Here is a 15,570-nt window from a genome sequence, read left to right on the forward strand (position 1 = left end):
CATGATTGGACATCTGGTTTCGCCAGCAATTTACTGCTTAACCGTGTAAGGGTTAAAACCGTTTTTTTTTAAATGTTCTGTAATGTTAGCACACGTTTGCATTCACAAAAGTAAACCTCATAAAAATCGACGAAGTTGACAAGTTACTTCATTTCAATGACCATACACTGCCCTCACCAACATGGCGGCCACGTAGGCGTGTACATTACAGGAAGTTCGCATAGACAATGTTTAAGGAAAAATTGATTATCGAATAGTTTGAAAAAAAATATCACAAAAATAATTCATTCTGGAGAGCCATAATAAAGAAGAAGGACAAAAAAATAGTACCAAAACTTATTGAGAAAGCGCGGTCACCGGAAATGACGTCATCGGACTCGTAGTCGTAGTCGACGCTGTTCAACGAGTCTTTGGACGCTCACAAGAGCCTTAAAAAAATAATTGGACCGAACTGAGCACGCACATATAAACGCGCCGAACCGAATTTAATCTCGGGTTTAAAGCTGTGTGCTGAGGGAACATAAAACAGTTTAATTATGGACAGCTTTCCTTTGACGAAGACATGCTAAGCTAATGCTAACCAAGCGAGCTCGTGTCCATCGCGTTCGTTACATGCTAATCAGTCGTCAACATTGTTACCATTCACAGCACAAACTGTCCAGTGAATTCAAGGCAATTTGGATAACAAAAACAACAAGTTGCGCGCTTCGTTTTGGCTTCGCTGCAGCTCGTCGACACGAGAACGATGAAAGTTACTGACAAGTTTGAGGCTCCAACCTCCCGAAAGTTCCGCCACGTTCGATCGAAGTCTGAGTATTAATGCTAAGAAGTTACAAGTGTTGCTGAAAATCCGCTTGAATGGAGTTGCCAAGGGTAACCGAGTAGGAAGCCAGCGATCGTTGTGCCGCAAGTGCGCATGCTCGTCATGGAGAACGGACAAGGTAACACCACCACAACTACCACCACCACCACGACGAGGCTCGGCCTACCACCGCTCACCCCTGACCAGCAGGAGGCGCTGCAGAAGGTGAGCCTTGGTCTTGTGCTCTTCAACATATGCAGACTTTCGCTCACCACCACAATACGTACTGTGCCGAATCTGTGCTGTTCACGCCAATGTTCAAGTGTTGCTATTTCACTTGCAAACTTTTAATCCTTTCAGGGAGTGGTCACTTCAGTGGATATCTTTTCAAGCTTAACTCATTCACTGCCAACCCTGGTCAAAGAATATATGTCGTGTTAGTCTTCTTTTCTATTTCGGCTTTTCTCTTCAGGGGTCGCCACAGTGAATCAGTTGTCTTCATCTACCCCTTTTCCTCTGCATTCTCTGCTCTCACACCAACCACCTTCATGTCCTCTTCAACTACATCCATTAACCTCCTCTTTGGTCGCCCTCCAGACCTCCTGCCTGGCATATGGAAATTCAGCATCCATTTGCCAATATATTCACTGGACTTGCCCAAGCCATCTCAGTCTAGCCTCTCTTGACTTTATCTCCAAATCCTCTAACATGCACTGCCCCTCTGATATGCTCAATCCTGATGCTATCCATCCTGGTTACTCCCAAAGAGAACCTCTGCATCTTAATCTCTGCCACCTCCAGGTCTGCCTCTTGTCTTTTCTTCAGTGGCGCTGTCTCCAGACCAAACAACATCGCTGGTCTTACCACAGTTTTATAAACCTTTCCTTTCGTTTTAGCTAAAACCCTTCTATCACACATCACACCTGACACTTTTCTCCACCCATTCCAGCCTGCCTGCACATGCTTCTTCACTACTTTAGTAAACTATCTATTGTTCTGGACTGTTGAGCCTAAGTACTTAAACAAAAGAGGGAAATTGATATTGAAAAAACCTAATGACGGCAATGGATGTCCAATCCATTTAAATTAGTTTTTAAAAAAAAAAAAAAAAAAAGGTAAATGGATTGGACGTGTACTGCTGTCAATGGCAGCTAAAAGGGTTACCTATGTGATCTCACAAGAGATTTATAAAAAAAAAAAAAAAAAGCAAAAAAGAAATTCCCAGAGCAAAATACACAAGAGCCACACATAAGTGAATTTGTCTTTATTCTGCTTTTTTCCCCAATGTATTACAATTTTCGTTTTTTTTCCCATTGTATTTTAATAATTTTTTTATTATCATGGCTTTTTCTTTCATTGGTGTTTTTTAAATTCCTGTTTATTTATTTTTTTACTATTTTTAAAAAATCGTTTAATTAATTAAATCATTTTATTTAAAATTATTCTTTTTTTTTTTTTTTTTTTTTTCCCCCGCTTGAAAAATATGTGCGGGCAACACCCCTACTACAATTGGATGTCAAATGGGGGCCACAAAATATTGTCCATTGGGCGGCAAGCTTGAGATCTATCAAGGAATTACTTCTCAACATTTGCTTCTAAGATGGGCTGCAGCTATCGATTATTTTAGTAGTCGATTAATCGACCAACTAGTTAATTCAAATAACCGATCGAGATGTAAAACAAAGGCTTGCACTTTCAAAAGAGCATTAAATGCAAATACTAAATAAAATTCTCTGTTTCTTCAGTCAAACTTCAGAATTGCACTTTCATTTTAAAATAAGTTAAAATATCTGAGTTTAGCCTCAAACTGTATAAAAAAATGAATGAGGATCTAAGTATAACAAAAGAAAAACTGGCTAACTTGCATAGAAAAAGTCAGCTAGCTTATCTCATTCACTCCCAGCCATTTTCACTAGAGCAAGGCCCTTCGCTCCCAGCCATTTTCCTGGATTTTGACTGATTTTGCAAAGCCCACAGAAAATTCTGTTCTATTGCTATATACAGTGCCTTGCAAAAGTATTCGGCCCCCTTGAACCTTGCAACCTTTCGCCACATTTCAGGCTTCAAACATAAAGATATAAAATTTGAATTTTTTGTCAAGAATCAACAACAAGTGGGACACAATCGTGAAGTGGAACCAAATTTATTGGATAATTTAAACTTTTTTAACAAATAAAAAACTGAAAAGTGGGGCGTGCAATATTATTCGGCCCCCTTGCGTTAATACTTTGTAGCGCCACCTTTTGCTCCAATTACAGCTGCAAGTCGCTTGGGGTATGTTTCTATCAGTTTTGCACATCGAGAGACTGACATTCTTGCCCATTCTTCCTTGCAAAACAGCTCGAGCTCAGTGAGGTTGGATGGAGAGTGTTTGTGAACAGCAGTCTTCAGCTCTTTCCACAGATTCTCGATTGGATTCAGGTCTGGACTTTGACTTGGCCATTCTAACACCTGGATACGTTTATTTTTGAACCATTCCATTGTAGATTTGGCTTTATGTTTTGGATCATTGTCCTGTTGGAAGATAAATCTCCGTCCCAGTCTCAGGTCTTGTGCAGATACCAACAGGTTTTCTTCCAGAATGTTCCTGTATTTGGCTGCATCCATCTTCCCGTCAATTTTAACCATCTTCCCTGTCCCTGCTGAAGAAAAGCAGGCCCAAACCATGATGCTGCCACCACCATGTTTGACAGTGGGGATGGTGTGTTCAGGGTGATGAGCTGTGTTGCTTTTACGCCAAACATATCGTTTTGCATTGTGGCCAAAAAGTTCAATTTTGGTTTCATCTGACCAGAGAACCTTCTTCCACATGTTTGGTGTGTCTCCCAGGTGGCTTGTGGCAAACTTTAAACGAGACTTTTTATGGATATCTTTGAGAAATGGCTTTCTTCTTGCCACTCTTCCATAAAGGCCAGATTTGTGCAGTGTACGACTGATTGTTGTCCGATGGACATACTCTCCCACCTCAGCTGTAGATCTCTGCAGTTCATCCAGAGTGATCATGTGCCTCTTGGCTGCATCTCTGATCAGTTTTCTCCTTGTTTGAGAAGAAAGTTTGGAAGGACGGCCGGGTCTTGGTAGATTTGCAGTGGTCTGATGCTCCTTCCATTTCAATATGATGGCTTGCACAGTGCTCCTTGAGATGTTTAAAGCTTGGGAAATCTTTTTGTATCAAATCCGGCTTTAAACTTCTCCACAACAGTATCTCGGACCTGTCTGGTGTGTTCCTTGGTTTTCATAATGCTCTCTGCACTTTAAACAGAACCCTGAGACTATCACAGAGCAGGTGCATTTATACGGAGACTTGATTACACACAGGTGGATTCTATTTATCATCATCGGTCATTTAGGACAACATTGGATCATTCAGAGATCCTCTCTGAACTTCTGGAGTGAGTTTTCTGCACTGAAAGTAAAGGGGCCGAATAATATTGCACGCCCCACTTTTCAGTTTTTTATTTGTTAAAAAATTATCCAATAAATGTTGTTCCACTTCACGATTGTGTCCCACTTGTTGTTGATTCTTGACAAAAAAATTAAATTTCATATCTTTGTTTGAAGCCTGAAATGTGGCGAAAGGTTGCAAGATTCAAGGGGGCCGAATACTTTTGCAAGGCACTGTAAACATGGAACCCACCAAAAGAAAGATTAAACTCTCTTCTTTCAGCAGAAAAAAGTAAGTTTATATCTTTTACCATTCTTTAGAAATCAGCATTAGAAAATAGCTTAATTTGAGCAATTTTCCAATTTCTGATGAAAAAACGGAGAAAATGGGCTTTTTGTAAATGCATACATTTCAAACATAACTTTGACTTTAACACAGCTATTTTTGCATTAGTTACATTCCAAACATAAAAATGTTTTCCTTTCACAAAATATCATAAATAACCAGACAAATAGAGCTTTTGATAGCAAAGTAACAATTTATTTACACCTGACTACTAAGAGATGACGCCATTGTCGCTGCGTCAGCCGTGTAAACTTTTCCCCCATCGTTGTTTGTCTCACAAAGATGGATTATTTTTGGGTCTCTGCGGGGTTTGCTCGGCGAGCCCGCTGTACTAGTGGTCCCAGTCGTTTTGCTCTGTCGTCCAGCGCCTGGCATCCCAGGCGTCCTCTTGGTACTTTTGCTCGGTCGTCCGCCGCCTGGCATCAAGCCGCCAGCGCTCCGACAGTGCTGCCCGGCCCTTCACTGCTGTTGAATCGGGTCTTACAAAATGCGCTACTGCCCTCCAATGGCCAGTTTTATTGCTTTAAAATGCGTTTTGAGCTTTGTTCTTTGTTTGTCATATAGATCGGAAGCTCTAGATGCTTCTTGTAAAAATTAAAAAAAAAAAAAAAACGCAAAAGACATATAAATATTGCCTGGCACAGCCAGACTATTCTCCCTGTATTTTTCAAACACTGTGAGAAATAGTCTGGGACCCAGCCCATTAACGGCCTCTCGAGCAAGGTACAAAATCAATCGTCCAATCAGATTCGTTTATTTGCGTGACGTGTTCTTAACGAGTAACGTCACTCTTGCGCGCCGAAAGTCGTGTCTACAACAACACAGATGGCGAACGGGAGAGCCGAGAATATGTTCCAATCTGCGGTAAAACCAGTTTTAAATTACCAAAAACACATCGAAACAAGTCATTGACAACAGTCAACATGGCTCGCGCTAGCCATGTTGAATAAACTTCTCCATTCTCCCCTCACGCTAATTACATGTCGCTTTGACAATGTCACGTCTGCCCGTCGCTGATTGGTCCACTCCGCTGTGTTTGCGGTGGCTTGCTACGCCCTCGGAATTTGATCCGCTGGACGGTCGCCAGGCTCAATCGCTGGAACAGCGGTGAGTCTGGTATACCAGGCAAGTATAAATACATTTTTGGGACAGTGAAGCATTTAAAAATAGAACGTAGTTATGTTTTTGGGAGCAAATGAGTTAAATGCTATAAAATCCTAACTTTCTTTTTCTTTTTAAACAATGCTCTTAACAAATCGTTCACATATCACATATTTTTTAAAAAAAGGCTAAATATACCTATAAACTATTGTAAAGCATTAAAAAACATATTAGCGAAAACAAAACAAAAAACGTGACTTATGTTGGTCTTAACAGGGAGCAGGGGGATTCAGCCATGTTAAATTAGTTACGTCATATTGACTGTTGCCACTAGAGGGCTGTGTATCCCCCCAAATCAATTAAACTAAATGTAAACACTTTCAGAACAAACCATTACAACGCCACTCTAATTAAACGAATCTTCGAAGCAGCAAAATTTGATTCGAAGCTTTTTTTTCTAATCGAGTTAATCGATCAATCGTTGCAGCACTGGTTGATATATAGTTAACACTTGCACAATAATAAAGTTTAATCTAAAATTCATAATTTACAGCACAGCTGTCCCCATCCTCAAGCGGGGGAGGGCAGGCGTGCGCTCTCAAGGGTAAAACTCTTCTTCAAAAGGTGCAATGTAACATTTGATTGGTAAAGCGCGGCCTGGCCACCTACGCTTCATGATATGACGTATTTTCTTATAATCACTGGACCATTGTTTTTACTAGTTAACACCGCCTTTCAGTATGATAACAGTCCTCTGAGCTCTGCCACGTCAGAGCATCGTTGTACTCCGTGTGTGATTAATGTTCTCCTTATGATCATAATTAACCTTTAAAATTCTTCTGGAGCCAGAGCCTTTTTCTTCTACATACAAGGAGAGAACGGTTTTTCTCCCCTGACAGATCCCTGTCCTATATGAATAATAAAACATTTAAGAAAAAAAAACATAATTCATTCATAACCTTGCATCTCCTGAATGACAGCACAATGCATAGTGAAGTGAGCTACATAGTTAACTGTTGCTAGTGGAAAGTGATGAATACTCAAAAAAAACAAGTTACTGACAAAACTTGGAACTTTGAGATGTGCTTAGTTATATAATCTGAAGTCAGAACAACTTTTAGGTAGTTTTATTTTTTACAGTGTCCAAATACATTGTCAGTTTGGGGGTAAAACACTTCAATTTCTCAGACTTCCAGCCTGTCAACCATTGCTATTTTCTCTCTTTGCCAGGAGCAAACTTGTGTGATGTCAAACAAAAATTTAAAACTCTCTACAAGATTCTTTTCTACGGTTAATACATGTTGTTCTACATGTTTGAAATCAAAGGTTGTTGTTAGGATGTCAGTTTACTGTCCAAAGTGATTGGTGTGTTTGTGTGGGCAGGCCAAGAAGTATGCCATGGAGCAGAGCATCCGGAATGTTCTGGTCAGGCAGACCATGGCGCAGCAGCAGCAACAGCAGCTCAGTGGACTGCAGGTACAACACCATTTGAGGTGCCCTATTTTTAAATCATATACTACTTAGAACACTGCAACTAAACAGGCATGAAAATCTCTCACCTTTCGGCGAAATTCGCCGTTTTGAAGTCAAAAAGGGCGACCTACGTGAATTGCGTAGATCCGAGGAGAAATTCTTTTTGGGAGGATTGTCGGGAGATTTTATTTATATATTATTATTATCATCATCGTGCGATTAGCTTAATGCGTAAACTGAGCACTTCAGAAATCGGTCCTTTAAAAAAGTGACACTTGGACAGTCAGCAAATCCTTCTAGATGCTTCGCTGACGAGAACCAATCATCGGGCCAAACTGCGTTCCATTATTCCAATCGCGCACACTCCTTACGTGCACATGGAGTGGTTGGAGAGCCTTTGGTTGCATTGCAAAGTTGCGAAAACAAAAAGCAGGCCTTATCCACATCGGGGCAGACCAGAGCACAGCATCCACACTTGCCTGTATTTGCCAGCAGATTGAATTTGGTGTGTAATGGTTTCAATCGTTTTCGTATTTTGCGATATAATAAAGTTACTGCCATTCGTTGCAGCTTGCGTTGAACACTGCCAGAGCTAGCCAAATCTCCCGTGAAAAAAATTGCTCCCCTTAAATTGGCATCAAGCTTGTGTTTTTAGCGGTAATGTAAACGAAGAAACACACTGTTGAGTCACATTAAGCGGCATGCTCTCGGATGGAGGGGGGGGCGCATCGCATCGCTCCCGTCGTCCACCTGAGACGCGTTATTTTCGGCTGTGACTTAGCTGACGGCCGGTGTCGGCACAACACCGGCCCGACGAGTGGTGGGAATGATTCTTGCTTCTTAAAGCTTTTCAGAAATACAGTGACCCCTCGTTTTTCGCGGTTAATGGGGACAAGAACTCACCGCAATAAGTGAAAACCGCGAAGTAGCAACCCGCCCCCATTTTTTTTTTTTTTTTCGCGTTCAATTTATTTGTTCAGATTTTAAATTGGAAAAAAAGATACATATATATGACATGTTTTTCACTTTTTTCCCCCCAAAGTATCATCTATAAATGGTTTTTAAGCACTTCAAAATAAAAGAATTATAAAAGTTTTGAACATCTTACTGCCCCACCGAATTATTTTTAAACAAGAATAAAGTAGTAAGAAAAGGCTTGGCTTTATTAAATGCTTCACAGTGAGTCTACTCAAACCCTCTCAGGCTGCTCACATTGTTAAACGATGATTGACACATGTGGAAATTTTTTCTATGATTGAAATTTTTTTGGGGGGATGTGTTTTTTTATATATATATATATGAATTTATTTTGTTTGAAGCAACTTATTTTTTGATTGAATAATAAAGACACAAATGTCCTAGCCAAAATGTGGCCCAAGCGCAAAACAACATTACTTCAGTGGAAAAAGTTGAAAGAAAAAGTTTTCAAATGCTTTTTTTGTCTCAAATTTATTTTTGCAATCAAAAACATTTTTTTTTTTTTTTTTTTTTTTAAGTGACTTTTTTTGGGATTAAGATATATAGTTTGATTGAAGCAACTTTGTTTTCGATTGAAGCAACTTTGTTTTTTGAGTGAATAATACAGACACAAATCTACCTCCATCGTTATTGAGAAATTAAGAAAGCTTTAAAAATAAAAGCCACCGGGGAGTCTGATTTTTTTTAATTTTTTTTTATTTTTTATTTTTTTAAGATTTCTATTTCATTCTGAGGAAAGGAGATTGAGGGATAAAAAAAGCAGTTGGATGAGGCTGCTAAAGGCAGTGAATACCTCATCAGCTGGGTGACTAGCACACTTGGTAAGAATAAGTTTGCAAGGATAGTCGGGTATAATATACAATTATAAACACAATTACAATGTTATTTTTCTATAAGATTTTATGTCATTGCTTTATTAAGTATTAGGTGCTAGAGTTGTTAAGTATGGATAATAATGAAATAATAGTTTTGAGAAAACTGTGCTGTTGGTGGCTCATTGGCCATCTGATGTGGTTTGTTCTCAGATGAACAACTTGAGGAAGGAGGTTTTGATGCAGAGGTTCAAGGAAGAAAAGAGGCAGACTGACTGAGTCACAGCCAGAAAGTCTTGATGACAGTGTTGATTTCTATTCACTGTTGCCCCCTCCCAATTAAAGTATGCCACAGTCGCAGCCAATTATTATCTAAAGCTGGTTGAAATTGAAGTTATGTTGTTTTAAGGTGTATTGAATACTTGTTCATGTGCCCCTTTTGATCTACGAGCACCCGCCCCTCGACCGGTCTCTGCACGGCCCTGCTGAAACACAGTGTGGGTCGACAGAGCTCAATATTTTGTTGTCTGTACAGTGTCCCGGAACATATTTCCTCCACACCCTTCTCACCTTTTTAACCCCTGAACGGGCAAAGTCGCATAAAACTGGTCCATTTCAAATCCGATCTAGGTCACTTTAGTACGTGGTTAAAATCCAATCTGGGCCACATTTTTCCAGAATGTGGCTGCGGTCTGAACTGTCAAGTCCCCCGAATCAGAATTCATGCAACAATTACATCAGCAAAGAGCGAGAGAGACTGAGCGCTACAGTAGCGGTACAGCTGTGCATTAGCGTTAGCGCCTAGCTTGAACGCGACTTTTGGGGAAGAGGCGGGCCTGAAAGTATCATAAAAAAATAAAATGGGTTGAGGATAAGCCTGAGAATGCTCGGTTTTCTCTCTGCTCCGAATGAGCAATATTTCAAGATTGCTTACACGGCCGGGAGTCGGGGCAAACTGTCTGTATGTGTGTGTGTGCGTCATGTGTAGTCTTTTGGTTTGATGCTCCTGCGCATGCGGGTCCTTGTGCTCAGCGCATCTCGGACTGCGAATTAATGCGCATGCGTGATACTTGAACAGGCTCAATGGGCAAAGGCAGTCTGAACGGGCACGCCAAAAAAACAGATATGATGAAAAATCTAAATTGTGCATTATTACTTGAGGTATGAACCTAGCCTTAGTTAGTAATACCACCGATTGGCCTCTAGATGATGAAAGAACTTTTTCTACGGTTTGGCCAATCATCCGTACGCACATTTTGGGCATTGAAAACGAGGGTTCTTAAAAACCCCGTCCAAAGTGAAGATGTGCTCATTCTGCGTTTTTAATACCATCATGTGGACACTGATAACTGAAGATATAACTGTGGAAGCGTCACTGACTGCGACAAACTTTTTTCCTACGTCACACATGAGACCAATGTTTACATTTGAAGGAAGCATGGTTACCTTCGCAGTGGGTTTAGATCTAAATATTAGACAGGAGATTTTTGCTCCCGTTTACAAACACTTGCAGTGCTTGATATTGAAGAACACGTGCGAAGGATTGGGGGTATTATGGACAATTATTTTTCGCGCATAGTTATGACTGCACTTTTAAAACGAATGAATGTGGGTTGGATGTGGAAGCTTTTTTTCTACAAATGTGCTGGTGTAGACGTAATTATTTTTTCCTGACGTATTAGAGCAGGATCCTCAGTTTTAAAAATAACCCTGCTAGGTGTAGACATGGCCGAAGTCAACATGTCAAAATGACTCAAAAGCCCCTTTCACACTTACCTAAACACTGTTAAAATCCTGGGGTTTGAACGGGTTGCCCTTATGTGTGAAAGCAATTTGCCAGGACTGACACTGAGATGACGCAGACATTTACCAAGTCGCCTCTTTGTATAATGTCCGGTATGTGTGAAAGCAGGCGTTAAATTCACGGGTCACAATTGGATGGCTGATGACGTAAATATCATGGCGGGATATAAGTCTGAAAGGAGCAAAACTATCGCTTGTCCAGAAAAGAAGTATAAAATGGTATCATGCGACATTATTAGTGGGAATTTCAATTGCGTAACAGGTGTGTTTGTTTGTCAGATGGCGTCCTTGTCGGTGGGTTTAGGGGACCTTTCTCCTCTGCAGTCTGTAAGTGGCCCTTTGTGTTTTCCTTCTTTTGTTTTGACGAGAGCTAATGACGGCGTGACTTCCCGCTCAGGTGGCGGCGCAACGCCAGCGCGCCCTGGCCATCATGTGCCGCGTTTACGTGGGCTCCATCTACTACGAGCTGGGCGAGGACACCATCAGGCAGGCCTTCATCCCCTTCGGACCGATCAAAAGCATTGACATGTCCTGGGACTCGGTCACCATGAAGCACAAGGTCGGAGGTCACGTCCACTTTTTAGGATCTCGTGTGGGTGTTTTATGTGAATTATGGATCGGAGAAATGGGAATTGTAAGCTACATTTGGGAGTTGGGACCATATGATATATCATTTGTTATAATGTAGGTACAAATCTCTAAATGGTTATATCTTATATCTTATATATATTATTGAAAGTAGCAACATGTAATCAACACAGACAACACAAGTTAGTTCCAAAATCAATATTAATGAATTTGTTATTAACTCATTGGCTGCTATTGACAACAATATACATCCAGTCCATTTAAACTGGGAGGAACGAACATTCATTCGCTCTTTCTCAGTCAACATGGATTGGATGTCTGGCCGGGTCGGGCCCAAAATGTCAATTATTTACATTCGGGTCGGGCCGGACTTCTCTCTCGCTAACTTTTTTTCCAAAATATATATTCATAAATGTATACTAAAACAATGTATGGATGTTAAACTAAGGAATACTTGTTATAAAATAAATAATTTGCTCTATGGTAATTGCAAACAGGAGCCGCAGAGCCAGTGCATGCCTGCCCACGTGAATGCCGTGGCCCCACCCTCTTTTTAATCTTCCCCTCCCGCCCTCCGCCAGTTCGCATTCTGGTATTTCCTTTTTAATATGGAGCAGCAAGAAGTGAAAAACAAACTAAAGACGGGTGAATTGAAAAGGCAAACATGCACCAGTAGGAGTGAGGTATGAAAATGCTTCAAATTGATTGCTGAAGATTCTATTCAAATACCTGTGTCGGGTTCGCTGAACGTAAACGAATGTGGCGCTTTGCTCTCATACGAGAAATATATTTAACAAACTTTTCCAGCTTTACTTCGTTGTGTAAATGCATTTATAATGTTCGTAAAAGTATGTAGACTATTTAAACATTGAGACAACTGGAGAAAGCGTTATTAATTTTTCTGCCAACTCGAAGAAATAAATGTCAAGTCCACTATCCGCCTGATAGAACAGACACACAAATATAAAAGATATAAATGTTTATTGAATATGCGTCTTAGTCTTGTTTAACTGGGAGAATTCGTTACAAAAGACAGGCTTTAATTTGTTATCATTATGCACAGGCATCGTCACAAATGTGATCACACAAAACGCAACCAGTCTCTACTCGTTTTTCTGTTTTTTAGTTGTATCATAGATTATCCTAGAATGATTTCCTGACCCATGTATCGATGATTGTTGTATCGCCCTATTGTGACATCGTTATCGTGAGCCTTGTATTGTATCGTATCATGAGGTACCCATATGTTCCCACTCCTAATATATACATACTATATATTTATATGACCCCAGGGTTTTGCCTTCGTGGAGTACGAGACGCCAGAAGCCGCCCAGCTTGCTCTGGACCAAATGAACTCCGTGGTCCTTGGAGGGCGAAATATTAAGGTGGGGTTCGAGTTGGACGCTAGTCCTCGTCCATGTCAAAACGTGAAACAATCGGAACAGGTGGGCCGGCCCAGCAACATCGGGCAGGCGCAGCCTATCATCGAGCAGCTGGCGGAGGAAGCTCGCGCCTTTAACAGGATCTACGTGGCGTCCGTTCACCGCGACCTGTCAGACGGCGACATCCGTAGCGTCTTCGAGGCTTTCGGGAAGATCAAGTCCTGCATGTTGGCACGCGAGCCAACCACGGGACGGCATAAAAGCTACGGCTATATCGGTGAGCCACCGCGTGACGTCGGTACATCGCAGGAGTTGGTCTTGGCGTGAGCTTGCGTCTTTGCATTGTCCTGCAGAATATGAAAAGCCTCAGTCTGCCGTGGACGCGGTGGCTTCCATGAACCTCTTTGACTTGGGGGGCCAGTACTTAAGAGTCGGGAAGGCCGTCACCCCACCTGTGCCGCTCATTACCGCCTCTGGAGGCCTCGCAGCAGCTAACTTCACAGGGCAGGTGAGTTATCTTCTGTAGTCAACATTATGTACCAGCGATAGGCCATGATTGATCACGTTTCAGTGCCATTAACGACAATTGACATCTAATACATTTGGACAGGAATCGTTCGATCGCTATCAGCCCTCCCAGTCCAAATGAATTGGAGGTCAGTCATCGTCAATGGCAGTCAATTTCCTTAGTTTGAGTGTTTATATATCAAAGTTGCTATGTGGTCAATTTTGAGAGCAACTTTTGTTTGTCTTCTCACCAAGATGGCAGCTAACGCGTTAATTGAAAAAACACACTTTTTTTTTTTGTATTAAAAAAAATGTTTTAATATTCTTATTGTTCCATGTATTTATCATTTCCTAAATATTTTAAATAAGAACTGAACAGTAAATAAAAAAGACAAAAACAGCAAATGTTATCTTTAAAAATCTAAATAAAAAGGTGAACAGTTAATATTCTTTTTTTTTCTTGTTTTGTTGATTAAATATTAGTTTTTTATTTTGTATTTTATTATTTTCTTTTCCCTAATAAAGTGAACATGTGTTATTGTTTTTTTAACCTTAGTTATTATTAATTAGATGTTTTAAATTTAAAAACGCGAACAGTAAATATTCTTTTTAAATTTGTTTTTATATTCACATTTTGAATAAACAAAAGATTAAAACGGTAAATATATTTCTTTATAAAAATGTTTTTAAAAATTCTATCATAAAGTGAACTATGATTTTTTTAATTTTTTGATAAATTAAAAGAAAGAGTTGCCAATAGCTAGCTAACCTTAGCTAAACAGCTTTTGTCGTAGTGCGCTGTGGCTGTCCAATTTAAACCATGACTGACGGTAAGGTGTTGCTTTCAGGACCCAATGGGCGCGTCGGTCCTGCGAGCACTGGCCGGTCTTCCGCAAGGCGTCATGGCGGCGCAGGCCCCGGGTGTCATCACAGGTGGGAGCGTTAAGTCTGGGTGTCAAGGCCCACTCGCTGATATCGCTCTCGTTTCAGGCGTGACCCCGGCCCGGACCGGACTCCCTCAAGTGGCTCTGGTGAATCCCGTCCTGGCCACGCCCCCTGCGCCCAAGGTGGAAGAGGACACTGCCAATAAACGACAACAGGTCGATGGACAACACGACATCAACAAGATCTTTCGCAACCGACAAGTACGACCTCACCAAAAAAGATTATTTCACAGACATGCTACATTCAATGAGTTTATCAATAGTAGACGTCCAATCGATTTGAACTGCGAGGGTTGGCAACGAATGATTGTTCATTCGCTCCCAACACTCACACTTCAAATCGATTGGACGTCACCATCAATGTCAGGCAATAAGTTGAGCAGTTTCTAGCCAAGCCATGATAGAATTACTTTACATTCAAGTTAGCATTTAATGTTTACTAAGCGTGTTTGCGGCGTGTGCCCTCAGTCCCGCGTAATGGTGCTGAGGAACATGGTGGGCCAGGACGACATCGACGACGACCTGGAGGGCGAGGTCACCGAGGAGTGCGGCAAGTTCGGCCAGGTCAAGCGAGTGGTCATCTACCAGGAACGGCAGGGAGAAGAAGAAGACGCCGCCGTCATCATCAAGATCTTCGTGGAATTCTGCCACACGGCCGAGATGAACCGGGCCGTCCGGGCCCTGGACCGACGTTGGTTCGGCGGCCGCAAAGTGGCGGCCGAGGCATACGAGCAAGAGCGCTTTGAGAACAACGACTTGTCGGCGTAGACGTTAGCCGAGGGCCAACTATTGGCAAGAACAATGATCGGCGGGGCAGCCAAAGCTTGCCAACAGCAAACTGTCAGAGTCGAAGCTCACTGACGCGGGACTGCCGAGGCCCGCCTCCCACGCAGGAACGCGGCGAGCGCCGGCCCGTTCAAGTATGAATCGAGCGGGCGAGTCAGGACGCCTGGACTACGCAACATTTGTTCTAGAACGGAAAGAACACTGAGGTTTCATCAAAAACTCAATTTTCAGTGGTCACCTTGGCGATTTTATGTTCTCACAGATTCCCTCCACAATATTCTCCCTCAAAATTTGTTGCAAATGTTTCTTTGGTTTTGATATTAAAAGTAAACCAAGAAAACGAGATAACTGTCCTCATTCCTGGTGATCATGTTACTTTAGTGTCATCTGGCGGTCATTTTGATTAATTGTAGCATGATTCCTCCGGTTTTGGAACGACACATGAATATGGGGTTAGATTAGTTGACCCCATACATGAATGTCTCGCAAAAAGTCAAACAAAGCTCAAATTTGGCACCGTCTACCCGCCACTTTATTTTGTTGTTGTTTTGTGTATTTTTTTTAATCAATATTGTTTTGTGTAAGTTTTTATTGTTTCGTGTTAAGTGTAGTTTTGTGTTTTGAATGCGTTGTTTGGTTTTGTGTGTCTTGTTTTATGTAGTTT

General features: G+C 41.4%; 1 protein-coding gene across 1 annotated transcript; it reads left to right on the plus strand.

Moving 5' to 3' along the window:
- The first annotated feature begins 329 nt into the window (after positions 1 to 329).
- Positions 330 to 15,237, plus strand: puf60a (poly-U binding splicing factor a). The gene is made up of 10 exons (XM_057856601.1): positions 330 to 1,027; positions 7,017 to 7,109; positions 10,979 to 11,026; positions 11,097 to 11,258; positions 12,580 to 12,672; positions 12,733 to 12,946; positions 13,023 to 13,177; positions 14,025 to 14,109; positions 14,167 to 14,321; positions 14,589 to 15,237. The coding sequence occupies exons 1-10, from the start codon at positions 917 to 919 to the stop codon at positions 14,886 to 14,888; spliced, it is 1,416 nt and encodes a 471-aa protein (XP_057712584.1). The 5' UTR covers positions 330 to 916; the 3' UTR covers positions 14,889 to 15,237.
- The last annotated feature ends 333 nt before the right edge of the window (positions 15,238 to 15,570 follow it).

The sequence above is a fragment of the Corythoichthys intestinalis genome, chromosome 14, assembly GCF_030265065.1.
Source record: "Corythoichthys intestinalis isolate RoL2023-P3 chromosome 14, ASM3026506v1, whole genome shotgun sequence".
Taxonomy (NCBI): Eukaryota; Metazoa; Chordata; class Actinopteri; order Syngnathiformes; family Syngnathidae; genus Corythoichthys; species Corythoichthys intestinalis.

Excerpts from the sequence above, each read along its gene's own strand:
- puf60a (XM_057856601.1), top strand. The coding sequence starts at position 917 with ATGCTCGTCATGGAGAACGGACAAGGTAACACCACCACAACTACCACC. Across the intron at positions 1,028-7,016 it reads AGCAGGAGGCGCTGCAGAAG|GCCAAGAAGTATGCCATGGA; the intron begins GTGAGCCTTGGT and ends TTGTGTGGGCAG. Across the intron at positions 14,322-14,588 it reads AGATCTTTCGCAACCGACAA|TCCCGCGTAATGGTGCTGAG; the intron begins GTACGACCTCAC and ends GTGTGCCCTCAG.